Source organism: Chionomys nivalis, chromosome 15, assembly GCF_950005125.1.
Source record: "Chionomys nivalis chromosome 15, mChiNiv1.1, whole genome shotgun sequence".
NCBI lineage: Eukaryota > Metazoa > Chordata > Mammalia > Rodentia > Cricetidae > Chionomys > Chionomys nivalis.
In genome coordinates this window covers 23,025,733-23,050,690 of record NC_080100.1, presented here as the reverse complement: position 1 = coordinate 23,050,690, position 24,958 = coordinate 23,025,733, and the positions used below count along the sequence as shown (strand labels likewise).

Here is a 24,958-nt window from a genome sequence, read left to right as displayed (position 1 = left end):
TATGGCAATAGGATCCAAGTAAAGAAATGACAGAGGAGGCAGACAGAGTCTTGTAAGTTAGTGAATGGGCCTATAAAGTGGTCACGGTACATGTCACCAAGATGCTGTCATTGAAAGGATTTCTTAAGGTCCCTTCAATCACAGTTTAGAGAGTTATATTGGAGCAATAAAGAGGATACTGTGGCTAAAGGACAAGTTAAATATTAACTCTCCATCTATTGATCTGTCAACTCGGTTTATGATAGGTGAAGCAGAATCTCCAGTGGAAAGTGACCTGCAGAGACAAGGTAAAGAGCAAGAGGGCATTGTGACAGAGGCTTCCAGGGTTCCTTACTGGTGCACATTCTCAAGGTGTGGATCCTATACCTGCGTTCTGTGAGTTATACAGATGGCTCAGCTTCGGAGTTGGCTTCTAGTGAGCTTATTTCTCACTGAGGTTCTTTTCTTGGAGGCTGCAAAAATCCTGACTATAGCTACTATGGGTGAGTGCCTGCTGTGAATGTAGTCTTGTAGGACCAGGATACTTGGAAGGGGAGGACATGTCTCATAAAAACAGCATGTACTGGATCATCTATACACGAGATTTTATAGCTAGACTGAGAGAAAATCTGAGGGAAGTCATATGGAGTGTGCAATGTGGTGCTTAGTAGGGACTGTACCAAAGGGTGGGGGTAAATATTACATTGAAATAGCATCTGATGTAGAAACAGCAATAGCGCACTTTGGTGGAAGATTACTATTGATCAGAGCTCTGGGTTCTCACCCTGGATATTACCTACAATGGAATTGAGAACATGGAAGAGCTGGTTTCTCTATATGGATTTTTGACACTTTTTGTGTCCTTACACTTACTTTTGGATTTCTTTATGTCAGTCATTTATGTTAATCAGAAATCTTTTCATTGTTCTCCATAAAAATGAACTTATGTTTTATTTCTAGGTGGAAGCCATTATAGAGTGATGAACCATGTGTCACAAATTCTTCAAGACCATGGCTATAATGTGACCAACCTGCTTTACGAAAATGTTCCCTTCCAAGGTACTTTTAAAATCAAATATTATATTAAATCAATTTAAGCAGTAAACACTAGCTTTTGATAAAAGTTGTGTATTTGGTCTTATTTCAAGAAAAATCATGGTGTGTGTGTATGTGTGTGTGTGTGCATGTATAAGTTTTATAGATCTCATTACATTAGACTATGTTTTCTTTGCCTCCTATGACATATTTCTGTATGTTACTTCATGGTATAAGTTGACAATGATTGCAGTATGTCCCCCAAACTTTAATGTGCAAGAACCAAAGGTATTGAACGTTATTGAGCTCTAAGAAGTAGGCCTAGTAAAAGCTGGTTGGCCAATGAAGGTTTACACTTGGAAAGGAATTACATTTTCCTTCCAGGTGTGGATTATTTGTCAGTCGGGTAGGTGTTTTTAAAAGAAAGATCCTTTCCTTCTCTGGTCTCTTTCTTCTCTTTTGTCATGTGGTTCTTGTATCTACCATGCATTACACACATCACCTTCTGTATTAAGATGCAGTGAAATGGCACCCAGCAAAGGCTATTCACACAGCTCCATGCAATCCTGGATGGTCAAGCTTTAGATCCATGAGCTAAAGTATTTTTTAGATTTATTTTTATTTTGTATATTTGTGTGTGATTGTGTGTTTTTATGCATAAATGTCCAAGAGTCCAATGAGGTCAAAAGAAGTGGTTAGGTCACCTGGACCTAGAGTTAACAGGCAGTTGTGAGCTGCCTGATGGATGTGGTTGTTTGGAACTGAACATGGGCCCTCAGTAATACACACTTTTAACTGCAAAATCATCTCAGTAAAATATTAAAAATATAAGTTAACTAATGTCAAATATTTTGTTATGGCAACGAAATAGATTAAATTACTTGAGTGTCTCTCCCAGTCAGCACTACACATGATTATTGATCATTTGAGAAATTCTTACGTCAAATGTGTCTGATTGTAGTGTTGAACTGACATGTTCTGCCATACTGAGAGCTTTAATTATCTAAGAATTGCTACACCCGATGCCACACAAACTTCTATGTATTTTTTAATGAGACCTACAATTTAAGAATTATTTTTCAGTGAACTTTATATTTATGCTTAAATTTTAGAATCTGTGATTGAGAAGACCTCAGATTCTTGAAAAACCAGTGGCTCCCCCAAAACTCTCAATTTATTGAATACAGAGAATCATCCTCAAACTGAAGACCATCATCAGTCACTGCTGATAGCTTAGGGCACAGAGCCCAGGAAACTTCAGTTCTTTATCCAGATATATTTTTACAGATTTAATTGTCCTTAATATTTTGGTTTCATAACTGCAATTCATGCTCACCCTGTTTTCTTAGTCCCACAACCTTTGATCTATTGCTAAAAGCTACAGACTTTCTCCTCCTTTAGCAAAGTATGCATAAAAGATATGCAAAATTTCCCCATAGCAGTGGAACAGATGTCTTTTATTTGTAGATTCGAGTGGTGCTGATTTCAGATTTCTTTTGTCTTTTATTTCCCCTCTCTCTTCTCTCCCCTGCCACCATGTCCTCCTATTTGCTCCCCTTGTGTTCTTTTCTTTCTTTTTCTTTTTCTGAATCAGGCCCAGGCTGTTGTAGAACTCTCTCATGTAGCCACGGTTGTTGTCAAACTCACATGATTGCTCTCTTATCTTAGTTTCTCAACTTCTTGAATTATAAACATGAGTCACCACTCCCAACTCAGAGCCTTTTCTGTCCATGAACACTTGACATTTCTGATGTGATAATGGGTTAGTCTTTTTTTTCTATTTCCCAGTAGAATTTTAATGTTAGCTTTTAGATTAGCAAATTTCCATATGGTTTCTGTATAATCCTTAGGTTTGGCTAGTCCCTCCCCCAACTTTTTGATAACCTTCTGTCCTCTTTGCCACTTAAACCTTGTTATTCTATTTTCCTATACTTTGCTTTTTCATGCACCCTTCGCTCACCAGTGTCGTCAGATTCTCCTTCCCAGTCATCCATTGCCTCTTTCTAGTGTCGGCAAACATTCCAAAATCAGGGATGGAAATCTTGCTAGAATATCCCTAAAGTAACTAGTGAATTATTTATCTCCTATTTCTAGTCATTGATTCCTAGAATTCTGAGTCGTGGTAGTGTAGGAAATATTGCCATCTGCAGATATGGATAAGAATATGTATATACTAACCTGGAGTACATTGCCCTAGATTTTCAGTCCTGTTACACCTTCTGAATCTGTACAATGTCTTCAAAAGTCACCCATTATTCTGTTGTATCCATTTCTTTAAAATGGGGGAAAGCATAGAAGGGAAGTGCATTAACACAAGAACAAAATTTTCTTATTTTCTAGATCCTTTGAAAGATACTCAGTGGAGAAGAGGCCAAACTTTCTGACAAGAACACAGCATAATTTTGTTTTTCATGTAATCATAGATATAGCTGGACCAATTTGTTGGGTCACACCTCAAGGTACTATAAAAATTGGAGGTTGTGTCACCTGTCACAATATTCTGAGCTCTGAAACAAACTGGACAGAACAGAACAGAATGGTATCTTAAACCAGAGGCCCTACAGGCGTCATTCTGAAAAGAAAATCAACAACAACAGAACAGAAAAGCACTTGTAAACCAGAAGCCAGATACTATAACCCTTAACCAGGGGACCCAAAAAGACAGCACAGAATACCTCCCTATGTGAAGGTAACAGAGAATGTTGGATCCTGGAAAGGAACACTTGGGAGTTTTTCTGCTGTTGAGCTTTCTGACTTTTCAGGCTCTCTGCAGCCTTTAGATTTTCCTACCCATAAAATGATTTAATAGTCTCAGAGCAGGGCTGCCATTGGTTGAAAAGAATCATATGCGCCTATCCTGTCTGATACATGTTCATGGTATCTCTACAGTGTGCTTTTATTCAGAGAGATGGTATTTGCAGAGTTAGAGCAAAATACACCTTTTCTGATTTTTTGTCCTCATATCCTTAGTGGAATTTTTATTTTATAGAGAATAAGAACAAAGGTAACCACATCTATTTGAAATTTAGTCTTGTACCTTTGATTATGTGAATCTTCTCTTAGATGGTTTGCTTTCCTTCATTATCCCTACTTTTTGTACACATAATAGAAGTAGCGGAAAGGTTCTCAAGCCCCAAGCCACCGAGTTTTGTATTCCTTCTCCACCACCAGTTTGGATAACATCTTGGTTTAAGATAAAATCAGAAAAGCAACAGCAACAACAGAAACACTAGCGTCAGGACGTGACTGCATAAGAATTCCGAGTGCTTATGAATATGGCACGTGACTGCTGAGCCATAGCTCCAGCCACTTGATATCTGTTTATAAACCTCTATGATAAAACATGTTTTGCCATGTGCAATTTGTCCATGTTCACTTTCCTCAGGTGACTCTTCTTAACCCTCAGAGTATAAATTGTCTGATGTTTGAATTGGCTATTGCGTGAGAATACTCCACCTCATTCATCAGCTGCATTCTACCAGGCCCTACTACACATACAGTGGTAAAGTGTGTATGTATTGACAATCTTCTAAAAAGTACATGCATATTCATTAGGCAGAATGAATGACAAATGTGCTCTTATAGCATGGACAATAACATGCCCTTATTATTATGATGCAGTAACAGTCCACCAGGTATCTTTTCTTTATAGATTTAACAATAGTTCAAACTGTATTTTAAAGTAGAGATAGGGTGGGCTAACCATCTCTGCTTTAAACATCTTTTCTAATAGATTGTATTCAATGAAGGCCCAGCATCCTTCAATTTGGGGCAGCATTGTTAAATATCCCATGTTAGAGAGGATCCACAGCTCTACTTTTTTTTGTCAACTGACTAAGTGCTAAGAACTTTAGAATTTGCTAAATGCACAGCCAAGCCCATCACGGGATGTGACAGGAAAGTAGTTTAGATGTAGGACTATGAATACTTAGTTTCATTGTAGATCAATCACTCTTTTTTTTCCTTCTGTTTTACATTTGGTGACATTGAAAGGCAGAGATGGTGCAAATTAAATGTAGTGACATATTCTGATATTGAAAACTTTTACTCTAATGTGATTTAATGCATTTGATAACATTTTCTACCAGTCAAATTCCCCTGATATTAATGCTAATTTAGATACACAAAATGTAATGTGAGTCCTTTGCAGTTTTCTCTAAAAATTTTTATGTATGTTCTTGTACAACACTTGATCCACACTCAATTCCTTCTTTTGATTGTTGCTTGACTTCCCTTGGTGATGTTTGTCTTTCTAAGCTTCTCATATTAACTACTTCCCCCAGAGAGACCTAACCAGTATCATCAAAGAGAATGGCAATTTTGAAAGGTCCAAGTCTAAAATCAAGTTTGAAGTGAACTATTGATTGTGTTTCAGTGATGCTGTGGCTGCTTCTTCATGCAATACCTTTAATAGCATTTGTTAGCTGTAGAAATGGAATCAGTAAGGACAGAAAGGGCATTTTCCAGGATCCTCTGTGACTGCTATCAGTGTGATGTGGTCATAAGCATTCAGTTAGATCTATTCATCTGGATATATATTTTGTACGGTGCATCCATCCCAACACTTTACTGTGTGCACCACTGCCCTGCACACATACTGTCTTCTACTGAGGAGAGTCAGTCATAGTTTGTCCTGCAAACTATAATCATGACCTTGTCTGAGATCCAACGTAGGGTTGGTCTGTGTCACATTATGCAGGAACAAAGTAAAGAAAGTTTTAATCCTGTAGTCTCTCATCAAATACTAATTATTGAAACTCTCCAGTTAAGTTCATGTGAGAATTCTGTTTTTGGCCTAGGTCTCTTGATTTGAAATTCTCATCAATAATATGAGAGGGTGGGTTAAACTTTTTATTTCTGGAAAAATGAGAGATATAGCTTGAAATTTCAGGAATCAAACTTCAAAAGTGGAATCAGATTATTCTTTACACATGAGTGCTCAGGTGGCCAGTTAAAGCATGGTGGATACTTCCTTCCTTCCTCACTCCCTCCTTCTCTCCTTCCCTCACTTTCCTTGGTCTGTCCTTCCTTCCTTCTTTCCTTCCTTCCTTCCTTCCTTCCTTCCTTCCTTCCTTCCTTCCTTCCTTCCTTCCTTCCTTCCTTCCTCCCTCCCTCCCTCCCTCCCTCCCTCCCTCCCTTTTTTCCATCCATCCTTCATTCCTACTTTTCATTTTTTTTCTTTTTTTGACTAGAGATAGAACCTTTGAATCTAATCAAACTGCAAAATCTCTTTGTGTGGTGATATTTTGTTTATGCTATAACAAATAGCGCTTGCCTGAAGATCAAGTGCAGAGCTAAGCCACTAGTTAGCCATAGAGCCCAGGCAATGGTGGCACACACCTTTAATCCGGCACTTGGGAGACAGAGGCAGATGGATCTTTGTGAGTTCAAGTCCACTTTGGGCTATGTGAGCTTGAATTTGTCTAAAAGAGAAAGAGAGTTCACATATCTTTATTCCCAGCTCTAGGGAGGTGGAAACAGGAGTGATATGGTTGAGCAGAGGGTGGAATATAAGGCTGGAGGAGAGAGGAGTTCAGGGCAGTGTGAGGATTCCTAGAGGCAGATCCAGACTGAGATGCAGTCAGAGGAGTCATAGGGACAGGATTACCCTTTAGTCTGAGCGTTGATAGTGGTAAGAGCACTAGTGGGTGCCGCTCTCCTTTTCTGATCCAAATATCTCCCTCTAGGTTTTTATTATTAAGACCAATTAGAATTCGTGCTGCATCCAAGTGCTAGAAAGCCTTAAGAAGCAAGATTTTGGGTTGAAAGCCAATTGGGGTCACTAAATATGACTCTGCCTCAAAACAAACAAACAAGCACCAAACAAGAAATAAACAGCAACAAAAAACAAGTAAATCAACACATTGCATATTTCATTTTATATTATTATTTTTTTTTTGTGAAAAGCAGGGACTCTACAATTAAACTGACTTGTAGTTTACTGCAAACCCTAACTCACTGTGATGACAAAGTCAGTAAATCATTTCAGACTATTTTCCCTCATGCTTTGTCACCAGTAAAGTGAAAAATAGCAGGTGTTTCCTTTTTTTTTTTTTTTTTTTTTTTTGGTTTTTCGAGACAAGGTTTCTCTGTGGTTTTGGAGCCTATCCTGGAACTAGCTCTTGTAGACCAGGCTGGTCTTGAACTCACAGAGATCCACCTGGCTCTGCCTCCCAAGTGCTGGGATTAAAGGCGTGCGCCACCACCGCCCGGCGCAGGTGTTTCTTTAAATGAAATCTGTTGCAGGGAAATTTTCATTACAGAAGACCGTATAAAGTTTTTTTCTTTTTTTTCTTTTCTTTTCTTTTTTTTTTTTTTTGACCTGGTTGCTGGTGGTGTACACCTTTAACCCCAGCACTCAGGAAGCAGAGACATGCAGATCTCTGTGAGTTTGAGGTCAGCCTTGTCTACAGAGTGAGTTACAAGACAGGCTCCAAAGATACAGAAAACCCTGTCTAGAAAAACAGAAAGAAAAAAAACAAAAACAACAAAAAATTTCTTGAATTATTGTAAAGTCTCAATAAATGTTATTATATTACAGAATTGAATAGATTCAAAGAAGAACAAACCACTGAAAATCAAAACTAAATTTCCACAAAAATGTGAAGCTATATTAATTATTTTATCACTGTAATAATGTGTGGTATATTGTAATGTATTTAAATATCACTCAATTGATGTTTTCTTAGATTTTAAAAAGGAGAAAATATCGTATGAGGTTATAACGTGGCGTCCACCTGAAGATCAGGAAAAAGAATTTCGTAATAGATTATATCTCCTTGTGGAAGAATTATTTAATGAAAGGTAATTTGCTTTATTTCTTGGAACCAAAGTATTGCTGATTAAGTCCTATGCATGAATAAATCATAGTCATATGATGCTTTGAATGATTTTAAGAGAAGCAACAACTGGATGATTTGTTCAGTGTAGGGATGGATTGTTTTTGAGTGATGCCTGGTAGATGACTGACAGCTGCTGCAACTGTGTCAGTAGGCCATGATCTTGTGCTGATGCCCAGATTAGTAGAAATGGGTTAATTTAAGATATAAGAGTTAGCCAGAAATACCCTTAAGATATTGACCAAACAATATTACAATTAATACATATTTCTGTATGGTTATTTCGAATCAAGGCAGTCAGGGAACAAATAAGCAGCCTCTGGTAACAAATTGGCACAGCAGCATTGGGCAAGAATTTCCACGTAAAGTATAAGAAAACTTAAAAAAGGCTTCTAGACCCACAAAAACAGGAGGCAAGCACAGTTTCCTGGTAACAGCATTTTTTTTTCCCCATAGGCTCTGCTTGCAAGGGAGGTGCAGTAAAAGCTGCTTGGCTTCTTTAATAAACAGTGGCTTCCTCGTTAGCCTACACAAATGGCTCTGACTCTTTTATTTATTTATTTATTTATTTATTTATTTATTTATTTATTTATTATGTATACAATATTCTGTTTGTGTGTATGCCTGCAGGCCAGAAGAGGGCACCAGACCCCTTTACAGATGGTTGTGAACCACCATGTGGTTGCTGGGAATTGAACTCAGGACCTTTGGAAGAGCAGGCAATGTTCTAACCTCTGTGGCTCTGACTCTTTAGGGATTTCTGGCTACAGAACATTTAAATGTCATGGTTGTGCTAACAGCATCAAGATTCTTTTTGGAAAACTTTCTCACTCACAGAAACGTAAAGACCATATATCATTTGTCATATGTTTGAAAGAAGTCAAATTGCACCTTAGTCTATGAGGGCAGATATTTATACACATTTAAAACATATATATTATGTCTCCTTCTAAGTTTGTACTTTTGAGGAGTAGTTCAAATTACAGGTAGAATACAGTCAAGTTTCCGAGACCAGCATCTTCTTGAGAATTTTTGCAATTGATTTTCCTCAAAGGGATCACCATTCTGTTGTCAAGAAACCAAACCTGCACATACTATAGCTATTTAGAAATTATTACCTAAATATATATTTTAAAATGGAATGTAGAGATAAATGTAGAGGATTATGATTTACATAAATCTATTTCTATTATTATAACAGAGTAACAGAATTTGGGTGAATATATAATGAAAAGAAGCATATTTAAACCACAATTGTGGAAGTTCAAGATTATGGGGCTAACAGCAGTCAGTTTGAAGATACCATGATAGATGGTGTCATAATGACTAAAGTATGTGTGATTGGAAGAGTCAAGAGAAGGGAAAGAACAGGTTTGCATCTCCCACAGGAGTTAACTCCAAGTTCACTGCAGATCATTTCAAACATCTAAAGGAAAAGGGCTTCTAATAATCTCATACTAAGTTGTTCTCTTAAAGATACCACCTCTCTACAGCCACATTGAACATCTCTCTGACAGAGGAACTCTTGAAGTCAAACCACAGTTGTTGTGACTTGAAGTTGAGTCGAGAATGAGTAAAGATAGGAGTGTGCCACTGGGCTCTCATCTTGTGGATCTTTTGATGTATGATTGGAGCACAATTTCTAATTGGTCTTAATAAATAAAACCCTGAGTCAGATATTAGGGGCAGAATCCTGAGGGTTCATAAAACAGTGCAGCCAGACACTAGAATTCTTTTACCACTACTAATGTTCAGATCGAAGGGGCGATCCTGTTGTCAGATTGTATCTTCAGACTCCATCTGCCTCCACCAAACCTCAGACTGCTTCCTGCTTGTGTCCTCCTGCCTTCTACTCCTCTCTTCCCAGTCATATCACTCCTGCCTCCACCTTCCTAGTGCTGAGATTAAAGATGTGTGACTTCCAAATACCAGGATTAAAGGTGTTTGCCACCACTGCCTGGTCTCTATTGGCTTAGTTCTGCACTCTGATCTTCAGGAAAGCTTCAATTTTAAAACATAAACAAAGGACCACTATATAGGATGACATCACACGCTTGTGCATCTTACCAGGTTGCTTATCTGGTAAGCACTGATGTAAAAGATTCATCAATAAGATGACTAAAATTTAGCACAATCTTCAGTGGAAATTTGACTCAGAATTGTGATAATAATATTCCAATCACACTTAATGTTTACAATTAGAAATTTGAGCATGTAAAAAATTAGGTTTTATCATGAATTTTAAAGAATTCATAACTTTCACTATCCTTTGCTCTCTAATTTGCCCCAACCGCCAACACATCTTTCTATGTCTCCTAATCACTTCTAATGTCTTTAATTTTAAGTGCTCTTATGGCCTCTTTTCTAATGTCATCACCTAAAAAGGAAATATACATAAATGCACACAACCACACACAGAGTTAAATTTAGGTATCACACAAAATAGAAAAAAAAAAACTTACTAGATCAGAGAATGGGCTTATGTTTGCCTAGTTGTAGAATACTTTCATTGAATTTAACATTATTCCAAATAGTAAGAAATATCTTCCCCAAATATTTGCTGTATTTTTTTTGCAGGTTCAATCATCACACACTTGTAAAGATATATAAATACTTTGCGGACGTATGCAGTCACTTATTAAGCAGAAAGGACATCATGGACTACTTAAGGAATAAGAACTTTGACCTAGTATTTTTGGATGCAGCAGAACCTTGTGTTTTCTTGATTGCTGAGAAACTTGAAAAACAATTTGTGGCTTTTCTTCCCATGCAATTTAGCTCTAAGGACTTTGGACTCCCTAGCCCCTTGTCTTATGTTCCAGTGTATGGTTCAAGACTAACTGACCAAATGGACTTCTGGGACCGAGTGAAGAACTTCCTGATGTTCTTTGATTTCTCCCTGAAGCAAAGACAAATACTTTCTCAATATGATGCAACCATCCAGGAACATTTTGCAGAAGGCTCTCGACCAGTTTTGTCTGATCTTCAATTGAAAGCAGAGCTGTGGTTTGTCAACTCTGACTTTGCCTTTGAGTTTGCTCGTCCCCTGCTTCCCAACACAGTCTATGTGGGTGGCTTAATGGACAAACCTGTTAGACCAATACCTCAAGTGAGTGAAAACTCAGTCCTCCGTTTGTTTTTAATTCAATGGCTTGACAGTGCTTAGGTGGTGTCTCAGTTAGGGTTTCTATTGCTGTGAGGAGACACCATGACCAAAGCAACTTTATAAAGGAAAATATTTAATTTGGTTCTCTTATGATTTCAGAAGTGTAGTCTATTATCATCATGGCAGGAAACATGGTGACATGCAGGCTGGTGCTGAAGAAGGAGCTGAGAGTCCTAAATCTTGATCAACAGACTACAGGAAATCAGCTGGGACACTGGGTATAGTTTTAGCTTAGGAGATTTCAAAGTCCACTCTACAGTGACACACGTCCTTCAAGAAGGCAACACTCAATCCAACAGGGCCATACATCCTAACGGTGTCACTCTCCATGGGGGCCATTTTATTGCTAATCGCCATAGGTGGAAATTGTTACTTGGCAGGCATGTCCTGAAAGGAAGTGCTCTAAAGCAAGGTAGGTACTCTGAGAGTCCATTTTAGGGTTGTGAAAGGATGGTGTTAGAACATCCCAAGCTAAGGTTGAAGACTTGGATATATGGGAGACTGTTTGAGTTTCTTTTGTACCTATGTATTTCTGGCTTTGGTGGAATAAGTCCTTTAGTTAGTATTGTTATTTTTCATTAAATTTTGAGCTATATATGTAATAAATATAGTGAATATTCATACATATAATATTGTTAAGAAGGAAGGCTCTTCATAATGAAACAGATAACACTTTCACAAGGCATGTACCTAGACAAAACTTAGCAATAGAGACAAGAAGAACTGATTGTGTTATTTAGTGTTCTTAGCCTATAGGGTCCTTTGTACACCATCCAGCTACTGCAAACTATCAATGCTGCATGTAATTTGCATGTTCAGTATAGACTTAGGGTCACTACAGCTGAAAATTTAAAAGTACAGAGAGCTAAGCATGTTTTATTATTTGTTACCTGTCACTGTGGGGTTCCTTGTCCCATGCTAGGAGGAATGACCTCCTTTGATTTTATGCAGTGGGGCCAAAATGCTGAAGTGATGAAAGTAATGTTTTTCCTACTTTCAGGTCCAAGCAGAGAGGGCATGGATTTTTTTTCTGGTTCCCATGGGTACCAGAGTGCCTACCCTTTCTTGCAATGGGTGAGAAGAAGTGTTTGGGGAGTGATCAGTAAGGAATATTTATATTATTTCTAGAAGGAGAAGGAAATTTCTTATATGGGCTTTGGAGAAAATCTCCTGAAAACCCAAGTTTGTGGGATGTAGATGTGGGATGTAGATGTGGGATGTAGATGTGGGATGTAGGTGTGGGATGTAGGTGTGGGATGTAGATGTGGGATGTAGATGTGACTGACAGAGACCTCACCTTCTAGACAGACGACTCAGATATTGGCACAGAGAGATGACGGAATTGATAAGGAGAAAGGTGGGAAGAACTATTTTGAAGTAATACTCAACAAAACAGTCTAGAATCTACTCTGAGGGATGTTCAACCACATGTTTCCTAAAGAATCATGGGGAAGCAAAATAAACTATGGTGGTTTTCAGTATAAGGAAAAGAAGACTCTATATCAAAACATTCACAGAGGACTAAAACCTATATATAGCTATCTGAAATTTTTGTCAAACTTAAACACTATACAAATATTATTTCAAATTTGTGAAACACTTTTTACAATGAAATATGTCATATGTGCACAAATAAGAACAAATTTAGAAATTTAAAGAAGAAATAGATAATGACTGATAACTGCAATTCTACAGTTTTAGAATGAGAGGAATATCCATACAAATTATCACTTTGAATAACACCATAAGTTAAGTAGAACAATAGGAATACATAGAGAATTTTTTGAATTTATTTTTTAGGTCATTTTATGTGCCTGAGTTTTTGCATGCATACAATTTTATGCACCATGTGCGTGGCATGTCTGGCCCCAGGAGAGGGCAGAAGAGACCACTGGATGCTCCGGAGGTAGAGTTGCAGGTGGTTGTGACCTAAGTGTGGGAACTGAACTCTGGTCCTCTGAGGGGACAGCCAGTTCTCTTAGCTGCTGAACCAACTCAAAAGACCCAACTGATCTTTCCAACAAGATCAGAGCCTGTGTTCTCTAAGCACAGTACAAATTCCTTGGTTTATACCTTAGATGATACACACAAAAGCAACCCCATTAACTTTCAAAATTTTGAATTAATGCAAATATCACAGTGGGATGAGATAGAAATTAACAGTATATAAAAATAGACAATGCAGAATAATACAACCAATGAAAGTAAGGGAAAAGTCAAAAGGAACATTTGCAAATATTATATATCAAGGAAAATGAGACAAAAATGTTATAATAATGGAGAATAATAAAAACAAGACTTAATATATAATTTGTAGCTGTTCTTATCTTCATTAATACACACAATGTACTTGTAATTGATAACCTAACAATTCTATATAAGGCACAGTAATGAAGAGAGGCCTAAACAGGATGCTAGTGGAAAGGAGAGGCTTAAAAGAATCACAGTGTAGATGATTGAAACAATAAAAAGAAAAATTAGAATCAATAAAATCAAAAGAGCAGTTTGGTGACAAATCATTGGAATCATTGAGAAAATAGATGAGAGAAAAATAGAATAATTATGTTCTAAAGTGGAAAATTATCTGCTCTTGCATAAAACAATAAAGATTATGAAGAAATTATACAAACATGATATATCATCAATTTATTTATCCTACATGAATTGATAAATTCCTATGCATGTCTGTTAACATAATTGACTCAAGCACAAATTGAGAATCTGAAACTGATGGGAATAAAACAAAGATATTTCATTAATAAAGCTTGATATAATATGGATTAACTGGTGAATTAAGTGAAACACTTAAGAATTAATGCCAGTTCCTCTATAAATGTTTGTGGCAGTCCTACAGGACAGGCGACTTACCAACCCATTCTATGAAGCCATCATTACTCTGAAATCAAAGCTAGAAAACAATGTCAGAGTAGAAGACATTATGCAACACAGAGAGTGGAGAAATTTTGTATGCTATATTTCTAGCATGATTTTAAAAGAATACAAATGGTGTCCAAAGGAGTTGTGAGGGGCCTCAATTTACTAAACAAAGAAAATGCCCTGAACAATAGGTTTATGCTGAGTTTATACTTTAAGCGGTAGAAATAGTTTACTCAAATAAGGATTTGCTTGGAAGAGAAATTCATGAGAGGCCAGCAGTGAATAGAGGGCTACTAATCAATGCAGGCAGTACTCAGAGCACAGCTGTACAGGGGCTAGGAAAGGAATTTTCTCACGTGGAACGTAATCAACTAAAGCATGGGTTTATTCAACACCTGCCCTGGTTTTATGTCATAGCTGCCTTGGCTTTTACAAATCACTTTTTTTTTTTTTGCCTTCATTCTTTTTTGTTTTTTCTAGGACTTGGAGGATTTTATCACTACTTTTGGAGACTCTGGTTTTGTCCTTGTGGCACTAGGTTCCGTAGCAACCACATATCAGACCAAGGAACTTATTAAGGAAATGAACAGTGCCTTTGCTCGCCTCCCTCAAGGGGTGCTGTGGACAGTTAAGGATGAACATTGGCCCAAAGATGTCAGAATGGCCACAAATGTCAAAATCATGGATTGGCTTCCCCAAACTGACCTTCTGGGTAAGCACCTCCTAGACCTGTCACTTTATATCCATTTATGTGCTTTTGGACCTAATAGATAACTAATGTCTGAGCACTTGAGCATCTAGAAGAAACGTCTGCTGATATGTAAAAATAGGTCCCTAGCAGGCAGGCAAAAGCAACTAGGGCCGGGCGGTGGTGGCACACGCCTTTAATTCCAGCACTCGGGAGGCAGAGGCAGGCAGATCTCTGCGAGTTCGAGGCCAGCCTGGTCTACAAGAGCTAGTTCCAGGATGGACACCAAAGCCACAGAGAAACCCTGTCTCGAAAAAACCAAAAAAAAAAAAAAAAAAAAAAAAAAAAAAAAAAAAAAAAAAAAAAAAAAAGCAACTAGGGTTCTTGGGGGAATCAGGCTTGCTCTAGACTGACGATAGCAGCTATTTCCTTATCCTTTTCTACTCAGACAGGTCCCAAGTCCCTAAATAGATAGGTAGCCTTCAATTATCATTATTTAACATTGATCCCTCCAACACAATCTTGAAAGCCGTGTGAACTATAGCTGCTCCTTGGGGCAGTTCCCACTATTTGTTCCCACTATTCTCACAATGATGTGAGAACTGCTTCACATTTTTGGAGACACACATATGAATGTTAGCATGCAGATACATCTTGGTTGTCTGGAAAGGGTTGAAAACTCAGACACTTACAACATTAATGTTGGGGTTGTGAGGATGTGGAAGATGTTTGAGAGCCAACTAGGGTAATCTTACAATATGATAAGGAGACACTGATTTCTTGAGCAAAGGGAAATTCTATTAGCCACCTCCCCTAAAATCATTTGTTTCTTGGTGACATTCTGTAGACCCATCACTTCCACACTCAATGGCTCAGTCAGAGTTTTATAAATAAGTTTGTCACTCAAATTAAGCCAGGAAAATTTTCACATAGATCTATATTCAGTAAAATCACATGCTACACAATAGGGAAAACATTTGATTTCCAGGGAACATGGGTAGATTTTGTATGAGGTATAGTTGGGGATGATTTCTTTATGATCGCAAGAAATGTTTGGTTCCTTAATATGGAGCAACAGACAAGACGTGTAAACACAGAATCTTTTGCTCTACCACCCTCTTTAGTGAAGTTCTCTTAAAATAGAGGAGAGAAACACACAAAATACAAGCTTCATAAAAGACCAGATGTGGAGAGCCAGAGAAGGTTTATGTTAGAAAAGTAAAGAAGATGTATACATGAGGAAGGTGAGGATAGGCAGAAGGACAGGGAAACATGCCTAGCTACTACTCTCCATATATTCTTCCTTGGTCTAGGTCCTTGATAGTTTTAGATTGAAGTAAGACATATATCTACCTAGGGAAAACTGGAAATCATATCCTAGAACATTGTAAATCTCAAAGGAAAAATCAGTAAATCCATTCTCTACAACACACTGGTATTTCTTTGGTCTGCTGCTTTACCTGGTTCTGAATCTTTTATGGTGAAATATTGGAACATCGTTCTCTTTTGCAACAGCGCATCCTAGAATTCGTCTTTTTGTTACTCATGGTGGAATTAATAGCATCATGGAGGCCATCCAGCATGGAGTACCCATGGTGGGGATTCCCTTCTTTGCAGACCAACCTGAAAACATGGTCCTTATAGAAGCCAAAAAAATTGGTGTTTCAGTTCAGGTAGAGACTATCAAGGCAGAGACATTTGCTCTTACACTGAAGGACGTCATAGAAGACAAGAGGTATGCAGCTCTCTGGGGCTGGGGTTGCTTACATTGAATGCAGACCTGACACTGAGGGGTCTGTGTAGTTTGTTTATCAATAAAACTAGAATTCTGTGGGGTGTGGTAAAGTACATGTGTGTTACTTGAAAGTCCTGTTTTTCCTTTCGTATAATCCTAATTTCACGTGAGGTGCTGTAAATACGCTTATAACTAATGTGGTGTGATAATTTCTTCTACATTCATTATCTTTATGACCTCTTATATCTTGGGTACCTGTAATAGAATTCCAAATGAGGCAGCAGAGATCATTTGTATGTTCTTAAGATGGCTGATCTCCTGACTCATCATTTACATATAGAATTTCAATTGAATCACAGAGGACTGTTTTAGTTACTATTCTATTTCTCTGAGGAGGACCTATCACCAAGGTTGTTGCAGAGGCTCCTTGTTTGTTTCCCAGCTGCCAAGTCCTGAAATAATCACACAAAACTATGTTAATAAAATTGTTGCTTAGTCTATTAGCTTATGCATATTTCTAGCTAACTCTTACATCTTAAATCAATCCATCTCTCTTAATCTGTGCATCACCACGAGTTTGTGGCCAACCAGTAAGTTTACATTCAGGATCTGTCTCTTGTGGTGGCTACATTACTTCTCTCTGACTCAGCCTACTCTCTCCCTCCTCTATCTTCTTAGAAATCCCACCTTACCCTCTTCTGTGTGACAACAGGAACGAAGTAGTTTTATTCATTAACCAATGTTATTTACAGCATACACTGGGGTATCCCACATATAAAGTTATGTATAAGATAAAGCATTCAATTGGTTTTGCTTGCAGTTCAGGGATTTAGTTCATGACCCTCATGTTGGCAAGTGTGGCTGTAGGCATGGCATAGAGGCTGTAGCTGAAAGCTTTCATCTTGATCTGCAGGCTGGAGGCAGAAAGAACAAGACAGGGCCTGATGTGGGCCTTTTTAAAGACCTCTAGTGACAAACCTCCTCCAGCAAATATCACAATTCTTAATCCTAACTAAACAGTCCACCAATTGGAACAAACATTCATATATATGTGGTGATGGAAGCCATTGTTCACTCAAACCATGACAAGGACCTTTGCATGTCCTTACTGTGGTGATCTCCCCTCCTCAGGTCTTTGTGTTGACATCCCAGGACAGTCTCTCCAATGTTGTCCTCCTAGGAGACCATGTGCTTGGCTGTTATTTTTCTGTACTTGTGCTCATTCATCATACACTATTTTCTCTTTGACCCTTTAATAGAGTGTAATATCTTAGTCATGTGTGTCATTACTGTCTGCCCCATACTAGTATATAGAAAATGGGCATCATGAGTAGGCACTGACTATTTGTTTCCACTCTGCTTCTAGAGCCATGGGCAAGCCTGTTATAAAGGAAGTTTTCACAAACCTAGAATAAATTAGACATGAACAGAGACGAGAACAGTTGACCCACATATCACTTGCCCATCTTCACAACAATTTCACTAAATACTCATGTTTCAATGTCCTAATCATGTAATCAAATATACATTCACATGTGTTTAAATATATTTAACGTGATCACTACTTCAGTGTCATAGCTACAATCCTTACAGACATAGTAATTTTTAAAAATTTCCCTTCAAAGGTTAATTTTGATCCTTCTGTATAATGTTTGACATTCAGCTTTTTTTTGTCCTTATAGTGGGGACTCAAGTAGGCAGTGTTAAGTGTATGCCAACAATTTTCTTTGAAGATGGGTATAGACTAGGAAAAATGTGAGTGTGTGTGTGTGTTTATGTTATAAGGTCTAAAGAACTGGCATAGCACATTAGTAACACATTCTCTCTGTGTCTGCCCTCAGGTACAAGTCTGCAGCAATGACTGCCAGGGCCATCAGGCGCTCCCACCCCCTCACACCTTCCCAGCGTCTGGTGGGCTGGATTGACCACATCCTACAAGCAGGGGGAGGAGCACATCTAAAGCCCCATGGCTTTCAGCAGCCATGGCATGTGCAGCACCTGCTGGATGTCCTATTGTTCCTGCTGGGGCTCACTGTGGCCACCTTGTGGCTGTTGAAGAAAGTGCTGGGCTTGTTGCTCAGGACCCTGTGTATGGCTAGGAAGGAAAAGAAGGCATAATGTGAAGTTTGACTTGGGGTAGGATGTTGGGAGTTCTGGGTCTTTAAAGACTTCCCCCTTCCCTAGCACAAGGAACTTCCAGGGTTCTCCTCTTTCCCTGTTCATGCAGGTAGAGCTCCAGTTGTCCTCACTATTTCTCTCTTTTTCATAATCCTCATACAGTACATTGACTGACTAGTGATTCCTCATTACCTGGATCCACTTGCTCTAGTACAAACCTCAAGGCATATAGGATAGAAAAAAGCATGGCTTGAGTTCAGGGCTTAGACTTTGGGGCCTGTAGAACAGAGAAAAGTCTGGCTTGAGTTCATGTGAAGATGAGACAGCAAAAACTAGGTATATGACCCTCCAGTGAGAGGGAGGGTTTGGCTGCCTCTCATCAGCTGGAGTTTCCCCATAACACATCATGTCACTCAACCTATATAAGGCGATGCTCACAGTAATAAACTGAGTTTTTGCTTGACTTGATTCCCTATTGCATCTGATTGTCCTGTCTCATGGGGTTGCGGAACAAGCATCTTACGTTGTGGGACTGTGGAATGGGCAGATAGCACACTCACCTTTCTCTGGAGAATAAGGAAGCCTAGCAATGACTAGGGGAATGTAGAGGCTCGAGAAGCCTGGCAAATGAAGGCTCAAGAAGCCAACATGTATTTGTTGAGAAAAGTCACAGTTTTCAAATATTTTATACGCCACATTCTGTAGGTCTTTGAAGTGTTTGAAGATTACCTACCTAATTGAAATAGATCATTGTATACCTAGAAAAACTAATATGACTATAAATTTGAATATTATAGATTACTATCTATTAATCTGTATTTTTAATTATTTATTACATTTTTAAATGAGCTACATATACATAATATCTTAAAGAAGAATAGAAATACATATACAGTAAAACAAAATTAACTTTAAATTTGCCTCAATAAACTAAAATCATACCAATGTAAAATTTTTGGATATTAGAAATTTTTAAAAAATTACAGTAGACGCAATAATCTGTTCTTTTTTTCATCATTTCTATATTATATCCCCTTTCTTTTGTTAAAAGAAATTGACTATGATCAATAACAATTCATAACAAAGCCATTTTTTAAAGAAAATAAACTTTTATAAAATAGAGTTTGGGAATTTGGGCATAGTTTCCTAGACTACTTCCTGCTGATTGTTGGGCACTGCTAATCTTATAGGGACCCTGAGAAAATTTGAGATCAAAGCCAAATCCTGGGAAGATCAATTATAACCTTTCAAGGAGGATGTCAAAGTTCAGGAGGAGTCCCTTTATAAAATCTGGTCCATGTTAACCTGGAAAAAAATCCATAGCCTCTTGTTTCCTGTGGAAAAACATTTTACCCAAGTAATACATCCTTTAAGTTCCCAATACAAATGCATTTTGCACTTCTGTTTTAGAGTTAAAGCATTTTAAAAATATTTATGTTTGTGTATTTTATCAGTCTCTCTTTCAGATTCATGTCTCTCTGCACCTGTTGTGCCATAGGATCTCCTTCAGCCTGCAGCATTTAAGTTACCAGCCCACTTGGGCATGGCCTCTTATACTATAAATCCCAATGTAAAGCGTGCGTTCCCTCTCTCTTCCAGCTGCCGTTTTTCCGTTTGTGCAGAGAGCTGTAATCTGTGAGCCCACCCCTAAATAAATAACTCTTTATTATATTCAATTCTGAGCTAGTGTGGGACTTTTTTTTTAGCATCCTTCTTCACTGTTGTTTGAATGTCTGCATTTAAAAAATTCAAAATCAATACAATGCTATGCAGAATCAAACCTTCCTGTCTATTTTCCATTTCTATGTGAACTATTTTTCTAATTTTATTCCTGTTTTTAAAGTCTTTATCATATTATTTTTAAGCTATTTATTCCTTTCTATAACTTTTGATATCCTTTTTATTTTTTTCTTAAGCCTCTTTTCTTAAGCCTCTCACACTGTAAACAAGTTAGAACCTGGTTAGGAGGTTTTCTGTTTGGTCCTCTTTTTTATTTTGTATCTTTCAGTGTGTTTTGTTGTAGACCGCCTTGGTGGGTTACTCTGTCTAGGGTCTGTAACCCGCCTGGCTGGTCAGTTATTCCAGGGTCACGGAGAGGCACCACCTGAAAGACATAGGCTGATAAGAGGAAGAAGGCTAGGCATATTTGTCGAAGCCTCCCTTTATTAGAGTCATGGTTACAGCTTATATAGCCCCTGGATGAGGAGCTTGAGGGGCTGGGGCACGGGATCTTGCCACGTGGTCCACGCCCGTCACGTAGGCCAAGAGGTTATGATCGGTCAGGTCACGATTCCTCTGCCAGGAGTTCACAAGTTGACACACCTAGTTCTCTGGATAGTTTGGAATGTGAGGCAGGTTCCGTTAACAGATAGATCTCTATTAACAGTTAATTTGGATGTGAGATAGGCTTTGTCAATAAGACTATTCTCAATACAATTGGGAAGTGAAGCCCTCTGCAAAAACTCCTCACGGCAGTGCTTCCTGTAATAATTTGGGGGGACACGGCTCCTGACATTTTGTTGTATAAGCTAATGCTAAATCCTACACATAGTGTATTACTGATTATCCTCCTATATTGAGGCCTGTGTGAGACTAGGGAAACTGATCACAAAGCTTAGCTCATGGCAGCTGGTGGCCGGCTCCATTTAGCAGGCAGGCTTAAGGGGACACATCTCCTTCTGTGCTACTGCTGGCATGAGACTGTGAGATTAGAAAGTCCAATGTGGCTCCAGTTCTTTGCATTCAGAACCTTTTTCAAGATTTCTTGGGTCTTATGTGGAAGTAAGTGCACCATGTTTAAGTGCCAAATGTAGATGGAGAATATTTTCTGTTCAACCCATTTGTGCAGCCTCTTCCAAATAATCACTCAGAGGTTTATAATAATTATTAATGTTTTTCCAATGGCTCAGACTTATTATTAGTTAGCTCTTACATTTAAATTAACCCTTATTTTTGTCTTTATTTTGCCACTTGGTTTGTACTTTATTACCTTATTTTGTAACATGTCCTACTTTTTTTGGTGGCTGGTTGTGGTCCCCTAGATTCTGCACTTCTTCTCCTGTATCTCTGCTTGGATTTACAGTCTGGCTTTATCCTGCTTAGTGACAGGCCAAAGTAGATTTATTTATCAACCAATGAGAGTAACACAGGTTCACACCATACAGAAAGACATCCCATAGCCATTTTACAAAAAAAGAAAGGGATCTGGGTGTGACATGCTTGTTCTGCTATGATGTGTGATGCCCTCCATGATGTGGTATGAAGGTCTTCACTGAGCAGATCCTGGTGCTGTGTGTTCTCTGGTCTCTTTTGTCTAGGGTCTACTCTACATCTCTACTATCACAGGCAGTAGATCATGGAGGCTTTTCATATTCACCAGGGATGGGATTGACGAGGTAAGATCAAATCCCAGCTTTTTAGGCTTTTGGGCTCTTCCCACTGAAGTAAGAGTTCTAAGAACCAAAGTCTGTATTGCCCATGTCACCTTCTCCTGTTTCTGAATATTTCTTTCAGAAAAGAACATCGGGGAAGAAAACTAGGTTCATGAATGAATGGGTGCGTATGTGTATATACAAGTGTGTATATTTTGTGTGTGTGTGTGTGTGTGTGTGTGTGGAGAGAGAGAGAGAGAGAGAGAGCCACAGGAGTCAGAATCACAAGGTTAAGTGCTTTGTGGGCCCATATTTTGATTTGGCACAGTAGCCATTAGCCCGGTCTGAGCTAGTCACATAGCTCTGCAGACAAGCTGTCACTTCCTTAACAAAGGCCAGGATGTGCTGCTCCTAGTTTCTTTTGTTAGAATGTGGATTACCTGAGGAGAGATGTTGGCTAAAGCTGATGACTCGAGTTTTAGGAGTTTTAGAGGTTCGGTGCTTCCTTCCTTTTGTAACTAAGAGGATGTCTTTTTTTTTTTTTTTTTAAATATTTATTTATTTATTATGTATACAATATTCTGTCTGTCTGTCTGCAGGCCAGAAGAGGGCACCAGACCCCATTACAGATGGTTGTGAGCCACCATGTGGTTGCCGGGAATTGAACTCAGGACCTTTGGAAGAGCAGGCAATGCTCTTAACCTCTGAGCCATCTCTCCAGCCCCTAAGAGGATGTCTTATAGAGATGCTAATTCATGGCCTACCTGACTGCTAGATGCGGACATGACCTAAGCCCAGGCACCTGGTTGCCTAGGAGACAGCCTAATGTGTTTTCCCCCATGTTCCGAGAATAAAGAGGATGGCCTTTTCCAAGATGACCTTGTAAGCTGTGTCAGTTTTATTCCTCGCGACTCCGTTTCAGCCGGTTTAGGGAATCTATGTTGGACCCACATGGACTCCGACAGTGCTTCAGCCCACTTGAAACTCTTTTGTAAATCAACAGTTGAATCAAGGATAAAGACAGAGAGGGGCCATGTGTGCCCTCTGGATATTACCTCACTTGACCGACTGTTTTTAAATCATTGCTGAACTGAGGAGGGATTGGAATGTTTGGATTGATCTTTCTAGGAAATCTCCAACTGCAGACTTTGCCCCTCTAACATAACACTCTGTGCTATCATGCATCGTTCTGTCCTTGCTGTTCTGTTCTGTAAATTCCAGGCAGATGTCTTGTCCTTCCTAAATTCTGAGATCAGTCCTCTCACTCATGGAGAATGATTGACAAGATCTGAATATTCCCTCCATGATCTGAATTATGAAAACTATGTCCAATTTTTACTGAGTGTCTTGTACTTTCTAATAAGCAACTTGTAAATAATATTTTCCCTGGTAGTGTTTCTAGTTTTTTCTTAGTCATTTAAAGCACCAAACAAATCTTCCTTCTACTTACTTTTGTCCACATTTCATTTTGGAAAGTATTTTATTGTGTTATTATTGATAAACTCATTGTAATTAAAATAAATAATTATACACATATGGATATCTATGCCTTTCTATATTATATCAATGAGCACACTGAAGATTTGTCATCACAGAAGTTTTCTCCTCTATAGCCACTCATTTATTTCTGCTTTTGGCCATCTTACTTTTGAATAACCATTTGTGGTCAATACATAATATTACTTTTACTTTTTACCTTCTGGGTTTCATATTAATGGAATTATAAATTATACTTTTTATTGTGTTTTAAGCATAAGAAATTATGTAAAGGTTTATTCATAGTGTTTATGAGTAATTCATTGTATTTTTAGTCATATTTTATTATGCAGTTGTCACAGTTTTTTAGTTTTTTTCATTCTTGAGTCGAGTTTACTTACTGTTTTGTCTGATTAAAAAAATAACATGTTGTAAATGTTTTATACACACATTTACATCTGCATATACACACACCTTCACACATAGATACATATTTCTGTCAAAAATTTATTTTCTCTGCATTGGTCACTGGAATGTGATGTGGAATATTCTCCTGAATATATGTTACTTTTATTGGTTAATGAATATAGCTGTTTTTGACCAGTGATTTGGCAGAGTAAAGCTTGGCAGAAAATCTGCACAGAGATAAAAAAGGTAGGAGGAGTCAGGCAGATGCCATGGAGCTGCCATAGGAAAGAGACACCATCTATATCTGAAGGAGAAAAACATCAGAACATTTCCTGGTAAGCCACAGCCTCATGGTGATACACAGAATAATAGAAATGTGTTCATTTAAGATGTAAGAGCTAGCTAGGAATATGTCTAAGCTATTGGCCAAGTAGTGGTATAATTAATATACTTTCTGTGTGATTATTTGGGTCTGGGTGGCTGGGAAGGAAGAAACAGTCTCTACTTACAGGAATGCTTTTCAGTGTGTTCTGGTCACACTTACTCCTCCATGCACTCTCTCCCCTTATCTATTTCCCTTATTCTTACAAGTATCTCTCCCATGTTCATGTCTTTGTGGTTATGTGTGTATGTATTCTGTGTCTATATGTGTTTGTGTGTGTGAGAGAGAGAGAGAAAGAGAGAGAGAGGTCTATGTGTATGGCATGTATGTGCTAGTGTGTATATGTATCAGTGTGACCATACATATACATGTAAGCATGTTGAAGCCAGAGGTTAACACTAGGTGTCATTAGGTATTCTCCTTAATACATCTTACCCTACTTTTTGTGACAGGGTTTTTTACTGAACCTGGAGCCTCCTGATTAATGCAGACTGGGAGGATAGAAAGGCCCCAGGTCCACCTATCTTTACCTTCCTGTTGATGGTATTATAGGTGCCTGGCTTTTTTTTTTTTTTTGTGTGTGTGTGTGTGTGTGTGTCTGTACTTAGGTTGACAAGTGCTTCTTTCACCTAACCATCTCTCAGTCCTGATGTCTGATGTTTGAAGCCAAGAGAAGATGGGTGTCTCAGCTACAAAAGAGGGAAAAGGGAATTTGCATCTTTGTTATAATTTTTTTTTTTTTACTTCAAGGACTGAACAGATGTGACAGTACTCAAATATTTTGGGTGAGGGTACAATATCCTTACACTTTTTACTGATATAAAGGCTACTTCCTCTGGTTGCAGTCTCACACATGGTCAGAAATAAGACCTTCCCACCTATCT

At 38.3% G+C, this 24,958-nt stretch overlaps 1 protein-coding gene across 1 annotated transcript; it reads left to right on the top strand.

Moving 5' to 3' along the window:
- The first annotated feature begins 388 nt into the window (after positions 1–388).
- LOC130887551 (UDP-glucuronosyltransferase 3A2-like) lies at positions 389–18,437 on the top strand. The gene is made up of 7 exons (XM_057790046.1): positions 389–482; positions 940–1,038; positions 7,704–7,818; positions 10,431–10,962; positions 14,377–14,608; positions 16,100–16,319; positions 18,161–18,437. Exons 1-7 carry the CDS (start codon positions 389–391, stop codon positions 18,435–18,437), a joined length of 1,569 nt encoding a protein of 522 aa, XP_057646029.1.
- Positions 18,438–24,958: the final 6,521 nt, after the last annotated feature.